General features: G+C 42.6%; 1 protein-coding gene across 1 annotated transcript; it reads left to right on the top strand.

The window, feature by feature from the left end:
* Nucleotides 1-365: 365 nt before the first annotated feature.
* Nucleotides 366-5,341, top strand: SPRY2 (sprouty RTK signaling antagonist 2). The gene is made up of 2 exons (XM_049778734.1): nt 366-484; nt 3,537-5,341. The coding sequence occupies exon 2, from the start codon at nt 3,588-3,590 to the stop codon at nt 4,521-4,523; it is 936 nt and encodes a 311-aa protein (XP_049634691.1). The 5' UTR covers nt 366-484; nt 3,537-3,587; the 3' UTR covers nt 4,524-5,341.
* Nucleotides 5,342-19,780: the final 14,439 nt, after the last annotated feature.

Genomic DNA, 19,780 nt, shown 5'->3' with positions numbered 1-19,780 from the left:
TGCAAGGGGAGACGTTGGAGAGGGAAGAGAGAGACTCGCCTGTCGGCGCTGGCTTCTCTTCTCCTGCCTCGCTCCCTTCGTCCTCCTCCTGCAGTTCATTGAGAAAAAAGGGGAAAAAGGAAATAACACGCCGCGTGCAGCTTCTTTGAACACTACTACCAGGGGGATTGATTTCTCCGCCTCTCCCCCCTTCAGCCCGAGTTTCTAGTTCTCCTCCGGAGTTGGTCAACCACGGCTGGGAACTAAACTCCGGATTTTTCTACATTTTTTTTTTTTTTTTTTTGCTTTTGGATCCTGGCGATTTGGCGTCGCAAGTTGGACTGCAGCAAGCAAGCAAGCAAGCTCAGAGTTTGGAAGGAGAGCGAGCGAGAGAGAAAGTTTTGCATCAGGGCTGGCTGGATCTATTAGCACGGCGCTGGAAGAAGCCCAAGGGAGAGAGAGAGAGCAAGAGAGAGAGAGAGGTTGGTGCAAAGCTGCGAGCACGGTGAGGCTGCGTTTTGATTTTTTTCTACCCCCCCCCCCTTGCTTGCTGGCTGGCTGGCCGGGTGCGTGGAGTTGGGAGCAACATGGAGTTATAGGTGCAAGCCCGAGCAACCGGCCCGGCCTGGTTTAATATCTCCACGGGGCCTCCCTTTCTCTGAACCCCACTTTCTCCACGTTGGGGAGATCTGGGGAGCTGCCTGCGATCTGCGAAGACTGCCCGGGGGTGTGCAGGTTCGGGCTACAAGTGCTGGTGTTTTGCTGGTGCGTCTGGAACCGAGGGCCCCCCCACCCAGACCCCATGCGCCTTCCTGCCCGCCCGCGCTTTTAAGGGGGCTTGGGGTGGTCGCCTCCTTGCACGGCTTTTTTCTATTTTTGCCTTTTCCCTTATTTTTTTAAAAATGTTTTGCATGGGGCTCCGAGCAGGAGAGAGAAGGAAAAGGCACTTTTTGTGTGTTGCCCCAGATCGGGGTGGCAGGGCGCGCGCTCTGCTCTCTCGGACCTGTTCCTCCACCGTGCAAGGAGAAAAAGACGGCCCGTGGAGGGAGGTTCGTCTTCCCCCCCCCCCAAGCTGAGAGAACTCTCTTGCAGGAAGGGTGCCCCCCCCCCAAACCGCAGTAGCCCCCGGGATACGGGCTGGGAAGCGTCGCCCTGCCTGCCTGGCGCCCGGGCTCTGCGGTTCGGAAGTGAGCCTGCAAACTGCTGCTGCTCCCCGTTCGCTTGCTGCCCCCCCCTAAGCCCCCCGCTCTTGGTGGTGGGCCTGGGTCCCACTTGATTTTTATTTTATTGGGGCCAGGTTGTACTAATGCAACATGGGAAGAAAGAAAATGATCAAGCGAAGAGTTTCCATTACCTGCAAACTAGTTGGGTTGAGCAGGCTAGCTCGCTAGGTAGGGTTTTCCCCCTTTGCTTCTTGCATGAGTTAATTTGCTTTTTGTTGTTGTTGTTGTTGCTGGTGTGTGTGTGTGTGTGTGTGTGTGTGTGTGTGTGTGTGTGTGTGTGTGTTAATTCAGCGTTTGGTGCCTTTTGACAAAGCGCTTTCTGTATAGCTTTGCCCCACCCCTGTTGCTGAAGTCCTTTCCCCCCACCTCCCTAATCCTTAAGTCTGATCACACACTGTTCCTAAATGGGGCTTCTAAGCCATTTCGGGGGGTGGCGATGAGAGGGCGCAGGTGGGGGCCGCAGGAAAGGAAGGAAGGAAGAAGGGAAGGAAGCCGGGGATCGGCAGAAACCCATTTTTGCGGGGGGGGGGCATTTTTTTCTTCGGGGGTCTGTTTAAGCACACTCCCTCCCCCACCCCAAAGATGCTTTTGCCCACAGCAAGCAGATTATGCTTTCAAAAAGAAAGTTTGCAGCCCTGCACCATAGCATTGCACTAAGGAGGGGCAAATGGAAAATGTCTGAAAAGCTAGCTTGCTTTAGGAATGGATAGAGTTTCCATATATAACAAGCCCCCCCCAACCCCCTAAAGAAATCAGCCTGTGTAGGGTGCACGCAGCGCACGTTTGAGTTGGTGCGCTTGGAGTCGCCCCGGGTGCGTGGGTGCGACCGCAGTGGCCAAAAGGCTTCGTGGAGGCTGAAATCCTGAGTCCCACTGTCCCCGGGACTCTGGCCTTTCGCCCTTTGGTGGGTGCATGACCCCCGCCAGTGAGTGGGGAGGCCTTTGGGATCGGGGGAGGCTGTTCTTTGGGGTGGGAGAGATTTTGAGGGGAGGAGGAAGTGTGTTCCCACTTTTCCCCGCACCCTCCTTCCCGCCTCTCTGGAGCTTGTGTGCTTGGAGCTGGAGGAGACCAGAGTGACCTCTGGACTGTGTGTGCGCCCCGAGAAGAGTCTCCCGGGGCTCCCCCTGGGTCGCACCTGCTGGGGACACGGTACTAGGGCACTGATGAGAGCAGAAAAGTGTGAAAGCAAAGAGCCGGGGAGTCTCATAATAGGCCTTTTCTGCTGCAAGTGGGATATTGTCTTTCCAGCTTCACCTTGCTCAGAATTAGGAGGCGTGTTGTCATTACTTGCCTGGATCGCTCCTAAAAAGCGGAGACCGGATAAAGGTCCTCTTTTGCCCCCCCCTTTTTTTTCCTTGCAGACTCGGCAATAGAAAAGATAGATCGGGATTTGCCAAAAAAAAAAGGGGGGGGTGCAGTTTCAAGAATTTTGTTTATCCAGTGGTGACTTTGAGAGCTAACACTTAGATTTTTATACTTCCTGTTATCCATTGGTTTTATGTTCTCCATTCAAGTTGGGGGTGCAGGGTGGTTTCCAACACTGGAGACCACACAGTTAAAAAAGAGTCGGATATAATTTATTTCCAAAGGAGCACAACAGTCTTTTTTTTACCTGCAGGATTGAAGCAATTCTAGTCTCAGTTCAGGCTTTTGAAATGTATTAGGTTGGAAAGTGAAGGGTGAATTCCTGTCTTGTTGCTAGTATGTAAGTTTGCTGTGAATGTGTTGCTGGCACTTTTAACAGGATACGAATAGATTTTTTTTTTCCTACTGTCACTTTGCCTTGCTAGAAGTTAATGATCATGCTTGTGATAACGACTCGAGTGGAATGGAGGGTGTCGAGACAGATTTCACAAAGTTGGAAAAAAGAGCTTCAAATGCAGTTTGCAGATATTTGCTGGAAATCCAGGACGAACTTTCAGGCAGTACTTATTCATATTTTAGGTCCCAGAGAACGTGCATATATATGTCAGTTTTTGTCCAGAGATAAAGACACTCGGCCAGCTGTCTTGCAGTTTTGAACTTTCAGGGCGAACCCTGCAAATGTTGTGTATTTGAATACAGAATTGTTATGTGACTTGAAGGGAAACAAAGATGAGCTTTGTGGCACCAGCCACTGGATTAAAGAAGTGGGTGGGGGGGGTCTTAAGTTTGGGTCCAGGCATTGCGTCTCTGGCTACTCCCAATCCCCCCTCCTCACCCCTTGCTCTGGGCCAAACTGGCTTCCCAATCCTGCTGTCCTGGGGGGAGGTGGGAAGTGAAGAGTTAACCCAGGTGGGTGGAGAATGCGAAGTCTCCTGGAGTGTAAACCTCCTTTTCCTCTGCTTTCCGCAGGAATTCAGATGTGTTCTAAGCCTGCTGGAGTGACCATACTTCCAAGACCTGATGGAGGCCAGAGCTCAGAGTGGCAGCGGGTCACAGCCTTTGCTGCAGGCACCCCGTGACGGAGGCAGGCAGCGTGGGGAGCCCGACCCCAGAGACGCTCTCAGCCAACAGGTACACGTCCTGTCTCTGGATCAGATCCGAGCCATCCGGAACACCAATGAGTACACCGAGGGGCCCACTGTGGTCCCCAGACCTGGGCTCAAGCCTGCACCTCGGCCCTCCACGCAGCACAAGCATGAGAGACTCCATGGGCTGCCTGAGCACCGCCAGCCCCCCAGGCTGCACTCTTCTGCATCCCGGGCCCCCCTATCCAGGTCCATCAGCACGGTCAGCTCGGGGTCTCGGAGCAGTACACGGACCAGTACTAGCAGCAGTTCCTCTGAACAGAGACTGCTGGGACCCTCCTTCTCCCCAGGCCCTGCAGCCGATGGAATAATCCGGGTGCAGCCGAAATCGGAGCTCAAGCCAGGTGAACTGAAGCCGCTGAGCAAAGAAGATTTGGGCCTGCACGCCTACAGGTGCGAGGACTGTGGCAAGTGCAAATGCAAGGAGTGTACGTACCCCAGGCCTCTACCCTCTGACTGGATCTGCGACAAGCAGTGCCTGTGCTCAGCCCAGAACGTGATTGACTATGGGACATGTGTGTGCTGTGTGAAAGGCCTCTTCTATCACTGTTCCACGGATGACGAAGACAACTGTGCTGACAACCCCTGTTCCTGCAGCCAGTCTCACTGCTGCACGCGTTGGTCGGCCATGGGCGTCATGTCCCTCTTTTTGCCTTGTTTATGGTGTTACCTGCCAGCCAAGGGTTGCCTTAAATTGTGCCAGGGGTGTTATGACCGCGTTAACAGGCCCGGATGCCGTTGTAAAAATTCAAACACAGTTTGCTGCAAAGTTCCCACTGTCCCACCCAGGAACTTTGAGAAACCAACATAGCATCATTATTAATCAGGAATATGACAGTAATAAGGATCATTCTTCTTCTTGCTTTTTGTTTTTGCTTTTAACACATATGCAACCAACTAAACAGTTAGAATCTTGGCACTGTTAAATAGAGGGTTGGGATCTTTTCTGTTTGCAGTGAGATGCTTTTTTGTCCATGTGCCATTTTAACTGATACGCTTGTTAGAACTCAGCCCGTGGAGCTCAGAAGTTGTGGGACACAGAACTTGGCGCCCCATTTGTTGCATAAGCTAAAGTAACAGATACTCATAGGCAGTTGTTTTTTTCTTTTCTTTTTTTTTTTTTGTGAATAGTTCTTGCAAAATTTGTAAATTAGCAAATGACTTTTTTTTTTCATTGTTTTCTCCAGAGATAATGTGCTATATTTTTGTATATACAATAATATTTGCAACTGTGAAAAACAAGTTGTGCCATGCTCTATGGCACAGTCACAAAATATTATACTAATATGTTGTACATTCTTCCGAATGTGAATCAATCAGTATGTTTTTAGATTGTATTTTGCCTTACAGAAAGCCTTTATTGTAAGACTCTGATTTCCCTTTGGACTTCATGTATATTGTACAGTTACAGTAAAATTCAACCTTTATTTTCTAATTTTTTCAACATATTGTTTAGTGTAAAGAATATTTATTTGAAGTTTTATTATTTTATAAAAAAGAATATTTATTTTAAGAGGCATCTTACAAATTTTGCCCCTTTTATGAGGATGTGATAGTTGCTGCAAATGAGGGGGTCCAGATGCATATGTTCAATATAAAATAGAAAATATATTAACGTTTGAAATTAAACCGAGCTGTTTTGTCTTAATTTCCTTTTTTTGTTTTAAGTGAAAGATCACATTGCATGTTAAGCTAACATGTCCATGAAATAGCTTCACTTACCTATATGAGATAACATGGTTCGAGGAGAAAAGGATGAGGATGAACTGAAGACATAATTCTTGTAAACAAAAGAAAAACTAGTACTTGACTCATCTTTTAATGGTACAAGAATTTATTTCTGCTATATTTTTGCATAGGTACTGACTTGGCCTTTGTTTCACAGGTTGATTCATTGATTGATTTGTTTTAATCTTAATCTGATTCAGTTAACTGTCCTGAAAGATAAACAATTAGACTTCCTGTCCTAATGTATATGAGGAAGAATGAGTGCTGGAAATTCAAGACCAGAGAAATGAGTTTAGTTCATGCATGTAGTCTATGTTCTGGTGTGTCAGACAATATAGTGATCAATTCTAATTGAGGCAAAACTTTTTTTCAAAGATGATGTCTTATTTTCTGTCTCTTTCATTTAGATTCCTATGTTTATCTCCTTGATTGTAGATTTTTTTAGTGGTTGGGGAAAAAAATGTAACTTCAGATATGTCATAAAATTCTTTTGGCCTAAAACTTCTAGGTGGAGAAGCCAATTTGAAGACCCTTTATTTAATTGAGTTTTAGCCTGGGGGGAAAATCTAATGTGACCAAAAAAAAGATTGAGGTTATCTTTTTAGGGAGCAGACTATAACAACAAATATTTATGTGTGTGTGTGTTAAGTCACTTGATTAATCACTTTGTGACTGACTTTTTTTTTTCTTCTAAAAGCACAATGTTTTGCTGCCAAGAATCACCGGAAGTCTAAGAAATGATTTACCTGTCATTATTGTTTAATCTCTTGTTTCCTGCTCTGAGTCTCCTTCTCTTAGCTTAGGTTAAGAGGTCTTAGTACAGGTTGTCTTATGTTTTGTTTTCTTAAATTTGGCTTTCAAGGAACTATGTAGTCAGTCTTTAACTATGACTGATGTAAGGACCTTTCATTTCCTGTAAATTTCCTTCAAAAAGCAATGCTGAATTTGTTCAGAAATTATTCTAAGCTCAAGGATGCTGAATGCTGTGATTTTAATTCTCTTCCGATTTAACCTTGGTGATCTAAATGGAATGAGATGGAGTTTAGCTGTGATGGAAGTTGGGTGTAAAATTTATGAATTCTGAGTATAGTTGACTGAAGTTAGGAGATTGGCTGTAAGTTGATAAGTGGATGGGAAGTCCTGCTGAAAACCAGGTTCTTAAAAAAGCTCCTGCCTCACCTAAGAAATGTTGAGTTTATAAACCAATATAGAATTCATTTCAGAATATGGAAAATTAAATGTTTAACAACGAAACAGATTGAAAGCAGCTGGTACTCCTAAGTGTGTTAGTTTTTACATGTTGCGAGTCATCTCACTGAAATGTGAAAGAATAAAGATATTTCTACTTACAGAAAATGATTCCAGTTCCCCTTTTAGGATAGTGACAAAATTTGTAAATGATTGGGCCGAAGCCAGCATGGAGCTCAGTGGTTTGTGTGAGGCTCTGGGTTCACTTTCCATGTTTGAAAAAGCAACAAAATAGACTTGGTAATTTTTTTTTGTAATGTCAACAAAATGACAATATTTCAGGATCTCCCATCTTATAATTTCTATACATTCTTTGGGGAGGCATTTGTCTCACAAAACAAAGTGTTAGTTGGTGACATAAAACACAAACCCACCAAATTTTAATAACTTGCTTTAATATCCTCTTATTTAACAAAATTGTTATTGATCGCAGATTAGACCTTTGAGTTGCAATTGTGTTATTAGCAAAGATAAGAGTATCTAAAAACAGGTATAATCATTTAAATACAATATCTTTTTAATGTTATTTTGATACAAAAATGAGCGGTACAACAAACTTGACAATGTTGGAACTGTATTTTCTGGTTTATTTGCCTTTTAACTTCTTGAAATCTGTGTTTTCTCAATATTGAGATTCATTTAAGAATGACAACTTGATTACTGTTGCTTAAAGCGTTCATTTATGTGTTTTGAGAAGGATATTGTAAGTCCCTGCCAAATTTCTTCCATGTTGGAGCATGCTTTGGGGATTGTCTGAAAGAAGAAAGACAAAACGAAGTGCAGGTACTCCCAAGCAATCTTTTTGCATAACTTCTTTCTCTTACACATTTTTATTTCCAGAACTGCTTGTGAAATGAGGCTTATAAGCTAAGATACTGCTGATGTCTGATAAATAAACTTGGCTTTAGTGCTGTGCAGCATTGGATAAACCATTGATAGGCTTGGTGTAATTTGTTAACTTTTGAACCAATTTTGACCTGCTGTTAAGTCAAAGTTTCATGAGGCTGGAGAGATAGTACAGGAGGTAAAGCACTTGTCTTGCATGAGGCAGACTCCAGTTCTACCTTGGTTCTTGCATACTGGGTGGGGAGGGAGAAGTATTACTCCTGAGCAGAGCCAGGAATAGCCCACAGTACTTAAGTGGGATCCAAACAGACCCTCACACCCACCCCAAATCATCTTTTCTGCTCCAAAGTAGACCCAAATTGCCCTAATATCTAACGGTTCTCTGTATCAACACAGATACTCAGATCTCCAGGATTGGGAAAATACATTGACAGGTTGGAGCACATGCAGGAGGCCTAGATTTGATCCCCAGCACCACATGGACCCCTGACTACTAGGGAATAACCCCAAATACCACGGGTGTGGCTCAGAAATCAAAAGAAACAGTCATCTTGAATTTGAAGTTTCCTTTCTATAGGTTGTTGTGAGAATTATATGCACAGTGATTCATTTACATAATGAAGTAGCTTATGTGGAAACAATCTGTTCAATACCTGCTGCTCACTTGTCTTGCTAATGGCTAAGCTGTCCTGAGGTATTTGTCATTTGATTTGTGAACCTGAGCAACCACCCAATCACTCTTTGCATTTCGGTGTGGAAATCACTTGGATTCTGACATATGACTGGAATAGAATCTTAATAGCTTCAGTTTTGAATATTTTTTAATTATGACTTAAACCCTAGAAATGCTGAATAGATGGTTTCTTTTATAGACCATTTGATTGAATCATTGGAAAAGTCACAAAAGAACTCAAAAGATCTGCCATCCTGGGCCTGGAGAAACAGCACAGTGGTGTTTGTCTTGCAAGCAGCCGATCCAGGACCAAAGGTGATTGGTTCAAATCCTGGTGTCCCATGTAGTCCCCCGTGCCTGCCAGGAGCTATTTCTGAGCAGTCAGGAGTGACCCCTGAGCACTGCCGGGTGTGGCCCAAAAAAACAAAAAAAAAAAAATCTGTCATCCTGGTCTGGTCTGGTCTGGTCTTTGCCCTGCCCGTGAACAATCAAAAGGTCAATTACTCAGCACTGATTTAATATTGTATATCTATGTAAAGAAATATAAGTAAGTGTAAAAGAATACATTCTCAGGGAGGAGTATTTGTCAGATCATAGGCTAGGAAATGAAAAGTGTTGCTTCTAGCTTTTTGAAAGCCAATAATTTAGGGCAGAGAAACATTGCAATGGGCTGGCATTTACCTTGCACAGCCTAGCTATAAAGGTTTTTCCCACTGGCACCTATGGGATTCCCCAATCTCCTCCAGGAATGAGCCTTAAGCACAGAGCCTGTAGTGGCTCCTGAGCAAGTCATAGTATGGCTTGTCACTCACTCCTCCCTAAAAACTAATAATCTACAATTTAGATTCTAAACTCTGAGCACTTTGTTCTCCAGAGGAGAAACCTAGGAACAAATTTGACTTTGCAGTTCAAAGACAAGGGATACTGCAAAATGTCCCACAGTGCCCAGCACAGTTCCCTTGTGACATAAGTTCTCAACTTTGAGGAAACTTCTGCAGAAACAGCTTAGGGGAGTAGCCAAGTTTTACCTACACATAGCAAGGAAGACAACTGAGTGAGACAATGAGGTCAAGCAAGATGTAGTATATTGTAAACGTAGCTTGTTCTGGATTCCAAGTGTTGATATGCTAGTGGAAGCTTGTCTGCATCTTTATATGTTCAAGATCTATTGTTCTAGAACTTAATGATTTTTCTAGAGCATTGAGTTTGCACCTTCGAAAGCTCTGCAATTGCCTATTTCTGTTACTTATGAACCACACCCATAAGTGAACAGAGGACTTATCTTCTCTAAGACACACAGTATTTCTCAAATTTTGTTGTGAAGGTTAAAAAGATAGCTGTGAAATACCTTTATGATGGCTATAAAGTAAGCACTAAAGCAATAGCAACTGTAATTTTGAATTTCAGTTGTATTATTTCCCCCTGTGGGCAGGGTGTTAAACTCTGGCCCTATGAGATCTTATCTTCTCCCCTTCTTGAATTTGTCTGCAGGACAATTAAACACATTTACTATGGGATATAATACACACAATAATAAACTTCTAAGTACATATGAAGAGGAAGTGATAAAGCCCATTTTGGAGTGTGGTATTTGGTATCAAGATAAAACTAATCAAGATTTGTTTTCTGAGTGGTTAACTATTTTATAAAAAATGGTTTCCCTGGGGCCGGAGAGATAGCATGAAGGTAAGGCGTTTGCCTTTCATGCAGGAGGTCATTGGTTCGAATCCCTGAGCCCCATATCGTCACCCATGCCTGCCAGAAGCAATTTCTGAGCCTGGAGCCAGGAATAACCCCTGAGCACTGCCAGTGTGACCAAAAAACCACAAAATAAAAATGGTTTCCCCTTGGGGCCGGGAAGGTGGCGCTAGAGGTAAGGTGTCTGCCTTGCAAGCGCTAGCATAGGATGGACCACGGTTCGATCCCCCGGCGTCCCATATGGTCCCCCCAAGCCAGGGGCGATTTCTAAGCACATAGCCAGGAGTAACCCCTGAGCGTCAAACGGGTGTGGCCCAAAAACCAAAAAAAACAAAAAAAACAAAAAAAAAAAATGGTTTCCCCAACTTGTGTTTTGGGTAGAAATCCACAGTCAACCAGTTAGATGAAAGAAAGGGATTCATTTTTTTAATGTCAAAGAAGAAAATCATGAACAAAGCCAAAAGCAATGATGGATCTCCACTGTACCTTTATAAGATTTGAAAACTGATATTCAAAAAGTTATGTGACTTGGGGTTGGAGTGATAATACAATAAGTAGAATGATTGCATTCTACTCCCCTTGCTCCCCATATCCTGAGCCCATCATGAGTGAGCCCTGAGCACCTCTGTGGCTCAAAGGCAAATAAAACGTCTGTATAATTCATATATTGAGGAGTAGATTTCATCTGGTGATACACAGTTACTCCTGGCTGTGCTTAGAGATCATTTCTGGTGGAATTGGGGGACTCTATTGAATAAACCCTACCTGCTATACTATCTCTGAGGCCCCATTTTGTTTTAAATGGACTATATTTTTTTAGGCAGCCACCTCTAACAGTGTTTATAATTGAATGACCCCAAAACTTGCACTTCCAGAGACTAAATGAATCCATCTTGTGTGCTATCTCTCTGGCCCAAGAAATGTGTGCCCTTAGAATTTTTTGATGCCATAGTTTCTTCTTTACTTAATGGATATTATTTGTTTTAGGTAACAAAATTTAGTCAACTGTCATAAAACATCTAAGTTCCAAAACTCAGATTGACCATGGGATGATAGCACTTGCATTGCATACAATTGACCCCCCTCTTCAATCCCTGGATCCCCTGAGCACTGCCAGGAGTGATCCTTGAGCACAGAGTCAAGAGTAAGTACTGAATCCTGCCAGGTATGACCCAGAATTAAAATAATAAAAATAAAAGAATCATAAGATCCTTTAGTTGTCCACGAAAGACATCCAATGAAAACCCTATTTGAGGAGGTAAGTGAAATTACACTATTCTATTAATAAACTTGTGGTATGTATACTATCTTTTATGTTAAATCACTTTAAAGCACCTAGAGAAAAGGTGGAGTATAAAGCACTGAAAATAATAATCTAGTTTTTAATGCTCAATTATTAAGATTAAAGATCTGTTTAAACATCATCTTTCTTCTCTCTAGATTTACCTTTGATTTTTGATAGTGCATGTTATTTCCTACCTATGTTGATGATAAATTCAAACATACCTGCAAAATGAATTTAAGGAGAGAAATTAAGACAGAGGTTAGGGTTTATGCCAGACCTTCTGTGTTTGATTCCTGTTACCAAATAACTCCCCGCAACTACTGCCAGCTGTTTCTGCGGAGGTCCATTGGATGTGGTCCTGGTGGACCTCCAAGCACCTGTGGGACAGTCCTAGTGGTTCCCAGCACCTTAGGCCCAACCAGCACCACGTTTTTGGCCCTGGCTGACAAAATCGCTAGGAGTGTCACCAATGCTATTGTGTATTTCAAACACAAACACACACACACACACACACACACACACACATTTTTTAAAGGCTCAGGCAATTCCTCTGGTAAAGCATTGGAAATTTTTTTTTGTCCTCTTTTTTTTGGGGGGCGGGGGCGGGCACAGGGCTCAGGGGTTACTCCTGGCTATGTGCTCAGAAATCGTTCCATGCTCCATATGGGACACCTGGGGACCTAACCAAAGCCCATCCTGGATCAGCCACATGCAAGGCAAATCTTTACCGCTGCACTATAGCTCTGGCCTAGCATTGCAATTTTTGTTTTGTTTTGTTTTGTTTTGTTTGTTTGTTTTTGAGCCACACCCGGCGGTGCTCAGGGGTGACTCCTGGCTGTCTGCTCAGAAATAGCTCCTGGCAGGCACGGGGGACCATATGGGACACCAGGATTCGAACCAACCACCTTTGGTCCTGGATCGGCTGCTTGCAAGGCAAATGCCACTGTGCTATCTCTCCGGGCCCAACATTGCAAATTTTTATATGATAAATTACTTTTTACCAGGCTGTCTCACAACTGAAATAGAAAAGTCTGGAAAGAAAAGTATGTGACACTATTAATGTTGGGTCCCAGCTTCCTACCAGATCTTATTTAAAGTGTAGAAAGACAAATTGGAGTAACATTGGATCCAGAGTGATAGGCCATGAGTGTATCTTAACTTCTGTGTGATTCTATTACTACTCTGCAAATGATGGGTTGATATTTCTTGATGTATTTGACCAATAAATAAGGCACTGCCTTGAAAGGCAGGAAACTAGTATGTAGATAATGTTAACATGTTTTGTGTTAAATTTACTAAAATGTCCCCATTTTTAAAATATATGCATGTATACTTGTGTGCATTTGCAGATAAATAGATGATAGATAGATAGATAGATAGATAGATAGATAGATAGATAGATAGATAGATAGATAGACAGATAGATAGATAAATGTTTGTAATGTTTCCCTAGGGCAAACAAAAAGGGGATACATCGACCCAGCTATTCTCAGAGATTACTCCTGGCTCTACTCAGGAATCAGTCCTGGCAGTTTCAGGGCACTGATATGGGGTGCTGAGGATTAAACCCTCAGATCAGCCTTGTGTAAGGCAAAAGCCATATCTACTGTATTATCACCCATTTTTTTCCCAGTGTAAATCTTTGAGGAAATTATTAACAGATGGACTTTAGAGATTCATTATTAGTCCCAGTACTTTTTTTTGTTTTGTTTTGTTTTTTGTTTTTGTTTTTGGGCCACACCTGGCAGTGCTCAGGCGTCACTCCTGGCTGTCTGCTCAGAAATAGCTCCTGGCAGGCACGGGGGACCATATGGGACACCGGGATTAGAACCAATCACCTGTGGTCCTGGATCGGCTGCTTGCAAGGCAATTGTTCAACAATTACTCTTCTATGTTCAGGTATGACTTCTGGTCATGGGGACCTTATGTGTGCTGGATCAAACCAGGGTTGACTATGTGTAAAGAAAGGAAGTTAACCCCTGTATTATCTCTTTGGTCATCCCCAAGTGTTCTTTCTTTATGTTGGTCATTTCCCAGGTGAGTATGTGATAATGCCAAGAAATGATGTGTCTTGTTGGTTAGTTAGTGGATAAGATGGGTAGTGGTAGTTATTCCTTTGTGCAAAACCAGGAACTTGACATATAAGAAATGATCTATGAACATTTGATGACTCAGTGAAGAGGAAAGGTATGTTGAAGATGTCTAAGAAAGGGTACAAGTAATAAAACATAACAAAACGTAAATATGAGCTGAATGATATTATAATTTTTCAATACTAAGATGAAATATATTCTCATGCATCTCAGATATTAAGATACCTGTTATAATCAGTGATGTTATGCAATTGCTGTTGGCTTGAGAACAAATATTATATAATAGTCAGTGCTTCAGTTTGTTCCTTGTTTTTTTTTCAAATTGTTCTACTTCAAGTTAATATACAAGTTTTTATAAATATTTGAAGTGTAATTGGTTCTTAAAATGGTTTGAAAATCAGGGGCCGGAGAGATAGCACAGCGGTGGGGCATGGCCTTGCAACCAGTCGATCCAGGATGGATGGTGGTTAAAATCCTGGCATCCCATACAGTGTCCCCTGTGCCTGCCAGGAGCGATTTCTGAGGGCCACTGGGTGTGACCCAAAACAAAACTAAACAAAATAAAAGTTTTGAAAATCAACTGAAAAGCTATAGCATATCTTAAAGACTAAATATTCAATACTGGGGAGATGGTACAGTAAATAAGGTGTTTAACTTGCTTATTGCTGACCTGGGTTCAATTTTCCTGGTGTACTGTATGGTGCCCCCAAACTATGCCAAGAGTGATCCATGAGCACAGCCTGGAGTAAGCTCTAAGCACAGCTGGGGTGGACCCTCCCCCAAATAAAAGGACAAATGAGTTAAACACTGCTCTATTTGTCTTAAACTTGGTAGAAACAAATAAATATTCATTTTAATATGTATGTGTGTTAAACAAAGAAAAATTTAAAACCTTGTTTTTTCTGCAAATTGTTTCTTTATGGGACTTCAGAAAGGGAGAGAGGTAAATGAATGAATGAAAGATGTCAAAGAAACCCTCTTTGGTATGACCAATTTATATATCTCAACTGACTAACATTAATCTTTTGTTGTGAATTTATCAGCAGCACTTTCTTTACTTCATGACTCAAAAATGTTGGAATCTTATAATCTTTGGTATTTTCAAGTTTTAAAGTGGAAGTCATATAAAGTATTTAGAAAAGGGCAATGATAAAATTAAAAGGAGTGGTCCTTCAAAAGTATATTCTAAAACTAGAGATGTGGCTTAGAGCTAGAGTTCGTGTCTTGCCTGTGGAGAGCTTAGGGTAGGAAAAAGAAAAAGGGAAGGAAGGAAGGAAGGAAGGAAGGAAGGAAGGAAGGAAGGAAGGAAGGAAGGAAGGAAGGAAGGAGGGAGGGAGGGAGGGAGGGAGGGAGGGAGGGAGGGAGGGAGGGAGGGAGGGAAGGAAGGAAGGAACGAAGGAACAAAGGAATGAAGGAACGAAGGAAGGAAGGAAGGAAATCTTAAACATTTGGATTCCTTTTTAAACTGATTTGTGTCTTTTGGAACAAAATTGCAGGTCCTTCAAAAGCCCAGATTATCTGGTTTTTCTGCTTCTTACAACTCTCTTATAACTATCATTCCACCCTGATATACTCTAATATGAAGGCCATTTTTCTCTTTTCCTGAGACAGTAGGTCAGGCAGATTTTAAATAACTAATGTATGTGATTTTGGAGGGTGACAGACCCAAAAGCTGTAGGAGAAACTGGCAAGCCAGAAAGTCTGATTGTTGTATCTCAAGTCCAAAGGAATCTATTGATTGAATTTCTCTTTTCTAAGAGGAGGTCAGCCTTTGTTTTATGACAGCCTTCAACTGAGTGAATATGGATCACCCAAAGTATGAAGGGAAACATGCTTTTTGCTATTCAGTATCAACCCATTTATTTCTCTCTCTTTTTTTTTGCGGGGGGGGGGGGGGGGGGGGGGTTGGGCCACACCTGGCTGTGCTCAGGGGTTACTCCTGGCTGTCTGCTCAGAAATAGCTCCTGACAGGCACGGAGGACCATATGGGACATCGGGATTCGAACCAACCACTTTAGGTCCTGGATCGGCTGTTTACAAGGCAAACGCCGCTGTGCTATCTCTCTGGGCCCTATTTCTTAATATCTCATTTTATTGTAGTGAGATTATGTGACTACAGTAGCAGTACTGTATGCTTTTGATATAAATAACTACTGTACCTTTACCATTACCAAAGTGCCAAAGATCTTCTCACTCCCCTTCAGTTAATTCTCTATTTTCAAAAATAAATTCATAACTAGTTTACAATGGCATCAATATCATTGTTGTATCTCTGTAGTGCTGCTACAGCAATCCCACCTCCAGAGTGCCAAGTTCCATGCCATCTGAAGGCTTCCATTTTTGCCCTCTCAGATCACAGTTCTGAGACTGTGTCTCAGGGTTGGTTGCACTGGGAATTGTCTAATGTTTTGCCTTGTGGGGGGCAGGGATAGGGGTGTCACCTGGTGGTGTAAAGGTTTACTCTTGGCTCTGTGTTCATCGATCACACCTGGTGAGACTTGGGACACCATATGAAGTGCTAGGGATGGAACCTGGGCCGGTAGCTTGAAAGTTAAGTCCCCTACCTTCTGTGTTAGATTTCTTTTTCCTTTTTCCTTCTTTTTTTTTGATGGGGGGGGGGGGGGGGGGTGTCAACCGCAGTGGCAGTGCTCAGATGTTACTCCTCACTCTGCACTCAGAAATCGATCCTGGCAGGCTCAGGGGACCATATGAGATGCTGGGAATAAAATCTGGGTCCATCCTAGATTGGCTGCATGCAAGGCAAATGCCCTACTGCTGTGCTATCTCTCCGGCCCCATGCAAGGTCAAATTTTTATTTCAAGCTCAGCTTTGATCACAGGAAAGCTGTTTCTATTGATGACTGCAGAAAAATGTTTCCTGATAAATTTTATGCTCATGATTATTTTGTTCTGGCCATCTTCATACTGGTTATAAATTTTTTTTCCAATTTAGTCATTTTTAAGTATCATTGTACATGAAATTGCTACCACTACCATTGCGACTATTTCCTCATATCAATAATTAGTAGCTGATTTCATTGATTACTTCTTAATACTTGCAGTTCTTTTACATAGTAAAAGATTTTTGTATTTTTGAAATATAAGTTTTGGGGCCCGGAGAGATAGCACAGCGGCGTTTGCCTTGCAAGCAGCCGATCCAGGACCAAAGGTGGTTGGTTCAAATCCCGGTGTCCCATATGGTCCCCCGTGCCTGTCAGGAGCTATTTCTGAGCAGACAGCCAGGAGTAACCCCTGAGCATCGCCAGGTGTGGCCCAAAAACCAAAAAAAAAAAAAAAAATAAATAAATAAATTTTGTTACCCTGAGATATTACAAAAATAAAAATTTTTTGTTATTTATATGCTGTGTTTTAGTGGACCATAATTGAGAAAATACTTGAATAAAATTTAGAAGTTCTGAGAAGAAGAGCTAGTACAGTAGAAATTATCTTGCATGTGACAGACCCAAGTTTGATCTTCTGCAAGACATATGGTCCCCTAAATACTGCCAAGAGCAATTTCTGAGCATAATGCAAGCCAAGAGTACACACACACACAACTAAAAACAACAAAAAGTGGGCCCGGAGAGATAGCACAGCGTTTGCCTTGCAAGCAGCTGATCCAGGACCAAAGGTGGTTAGTTTGAATCCCAGTGTCCCATATGGTCCCCCGTGCCTGCCAGGAGCTATTTCTGAGCAGACAGCCAGGAGTAACCCCTGAGCATCGCCGGGTGTGACCCAAAAACCAAAAAAAAAAAAAAATGAAGTTCTCTCAAGGTTCTTAAATGTAGAACAATTTAGTTAATGTCTTATTCAAGAGATGAGGGGCAGAGTGACCAGTCCATGGTAGGAAGCTTGCCATAAATAGTGGGGAAGTAGCAGTAAGGGCAGAGAATGAACCACTATGATAATTTCAGTTGGAAATGATCACTCTGGACAAAAATTGGGTGCTGAAAGGAGATAAATTGAAAGGCATGATACTCCTTCAGTACCAATATTGCAAAATATAGGCCTACCAGGAAAAAATGGAGGGAGGGAAGGTGGGAGGAAGGGAGAGAGAGAGAGAGAGAGAGAGAGAGAGAGAGAGAGAGAGAGAGAGAGAGAGAGAGAGAGAGAGAGAGAGAGAGAGAGAGAGAGAGAGAGAATAAAAATGTCTGCCCCACCGGGCGGTGGCGCTAAAGGTAAGGTGCCTGCCTTGCCTGCGCTAGCCTTGGACGGACCGCGGTTCGATCCCCCGGTGTCCCATATGGTCCCCCAAGCCAGGGGCAACTTCTGAGCGCATAGCCAGGAGTAACCCCTGAGCGTTACCGGGTGTGGCCCAAAAACCAAAAAAAAAAAAAAAAAAATGTCTGCCCCAGAGACAGGCAGGTGGGTGAAAAAATGGGACATTGGTGAGAGAAAATATGCATTGATGAAGGGTGATCTACATTGTATGGATGAAACTCAATCATGAACAACTTTGCAATTAGAACAAAATAAAAGAAAAACCCAACTATCTTATGAACAGCTTTATAACCATGGTGTTTAAGTAAAGTAATTTTAAAAAATGTAAGTCCCCATTTAATGTCCTAGTCAATTATCATTTAGAAACATGTCATTTTCTTTTTATTTTAATCCATACCTTGTGATTATTCTAGTAAGACTGAAGAAAAAATGAAATGAGCAAATGTGACCTACTCGGATGGGCAGGTCCATTTTTAATGTTTTCATTTGTTGCCTGTCTTACATATTAGGCATCTCAAAGCTCCACATCTGTGAATGTGCTTACCAAAATAAATAAATAAATAAGGTTTTCTCATGCTCAGCCGATTTTCAAGAGCCTTCAGATATATAAAATTTCATGCTTGTCTATCATCTTCAGCACCCTCTGCCCTCTCCACACCCCTACACAAAATATTCTGTCCAGGACTTTGAAGATATTTATTTATTTTGTTTTTTCACCAGCAAAGTTCTTGTCTTTACACTGAAGTGAGAAACGAAGCAAAAAGCTAACTTAAAAGGCCAAGCTTTCTCTTAGGTACCTGCCCAAAGTCTTGGAACCAAGCCTAAACTTTAAGTAGCAATTTAAACAGTAAATAAATTCTGCTAATGGCTATTAGATTGCTAGCTGGGGAGATTAGTATAGGGAGTAATTCTAATTAAATAGAGAACCCTGAAGAGTTGAAATGTTTCAAGAGTAGATTTTGTCTCCCATGCCTCATTAAGAATATAAAATCAGCTTCTATTGTGAGAAGGACAACCTTTCAAAAGGCTGCTCTTTTGCCATAAAGAGGTTGTATAACCTTCATTTTTAAATTTTGCATTCCTTTTTCAGTAGCTAAGGATATTTTTATTGCCCAAATCCAATTAAAACCCAGCTAAATCACCATGTTCTATTTTAAGTGAACAATAATTTATGTCCCATTTAGACACATAAATAGCCTCAATTCAGCACTGTAGCCGAATTCAAGAATTCACAGATTGCTTCGACGGGGCTTGGAGGAGTGGGTGTCCGGCTGATTCACCTAGTTCCCAGAGCTGACACATCACGAGTGAGATGCCAGAAAAGAATTGTAAACAGAAGAAGTTCAGGGGAGTGGGTGGGAAAGAAGGGAGGTAGTTAGAGTCACTAAGTAATATATTTGTCTTAAGCACTCAAAGTTTAATTGAAATTTGGGGGAGGCCACACCCAGTGATGATCAGGGATTACTCCTGGCTATGTGCTCAGAAATTGCTCCTGGCTCAGGGAACCATATGGGACACTGGGGAATCGAACCGCAGTCCGTCCTATGTCAGCTGTGTGCAAGGCAAACCACCCACCGCTGCGCCATCGCTCCGGCCCCTAATTGAAATTTTTTTTAAATTTTGTGCCACACCCAGCTGTGCTCATGGTTTATTTCTGAGCATGTATGGTTTTGGGGATTGAACCAGGGTCATCTGTATGCAAGGCAAGCACCCTACCCACATTAGTGTCTCTTCAGCCCCTGAATCTTTATTTATTTAATGTTTATTTGTTTATTTTGTGGCCACACACAGCAGTTTTCGGAGGCTACTTTTGGCTCTACATTCAGGATTTATTCCTCGAAGCTTCAGGGGGAGTTACATGGAATTCTAGGGATTAAACTGAGGTGGCCACAGGGAAGGCAAACTCCTACTTGCTGTACTATCTCTCTGGCCTATTTATTCTTTTAATCTTCCCTTTCCTTTTTCTCTCAGTTGGAATTATGTGTACATGCCTGAGTAGTGGAGATTGTTGGAGGTTGTATATTAATTTTCAGTGCTCACACCTGAACCACAGTGCTCACTAAGGCTTACACTTGTTTGATTGTGGTGTTTGCACACCTGTTCACCTTACACTCTTATTTAAGGCATATAAGTTAGGATTGTGGTGTTCACTGAGGGTTACTGAAGTGTTCCCACACATGTTCATGCTGGGGTCACACTTCTTGCCAAGGTCCGGCAACATTTTTTAAGTTTTGGTACTCACCAGGCATAGTTAACCCCATTGTATGTGTGTGGTAT

The sequence above is a fragment of the Suncus etruscus genome, chromosome 8, assembly GCF_024139225.1.
Source record: "Suncus etruscus isolate mSunEtr1 chromosome 8, mSunEtr1.pri.cur, whole genome shotgun sequence".
NCBI lineage: Eukaryota > Metazoa > Chordata > Mammalia > Eulipotyphla > Soricidae > Suncus > Suncus etruscus.
Note: the sequence above shows the minus strand (reverse complement) of the source record. Positions and strands in the feature narration are given on the sequence as shown.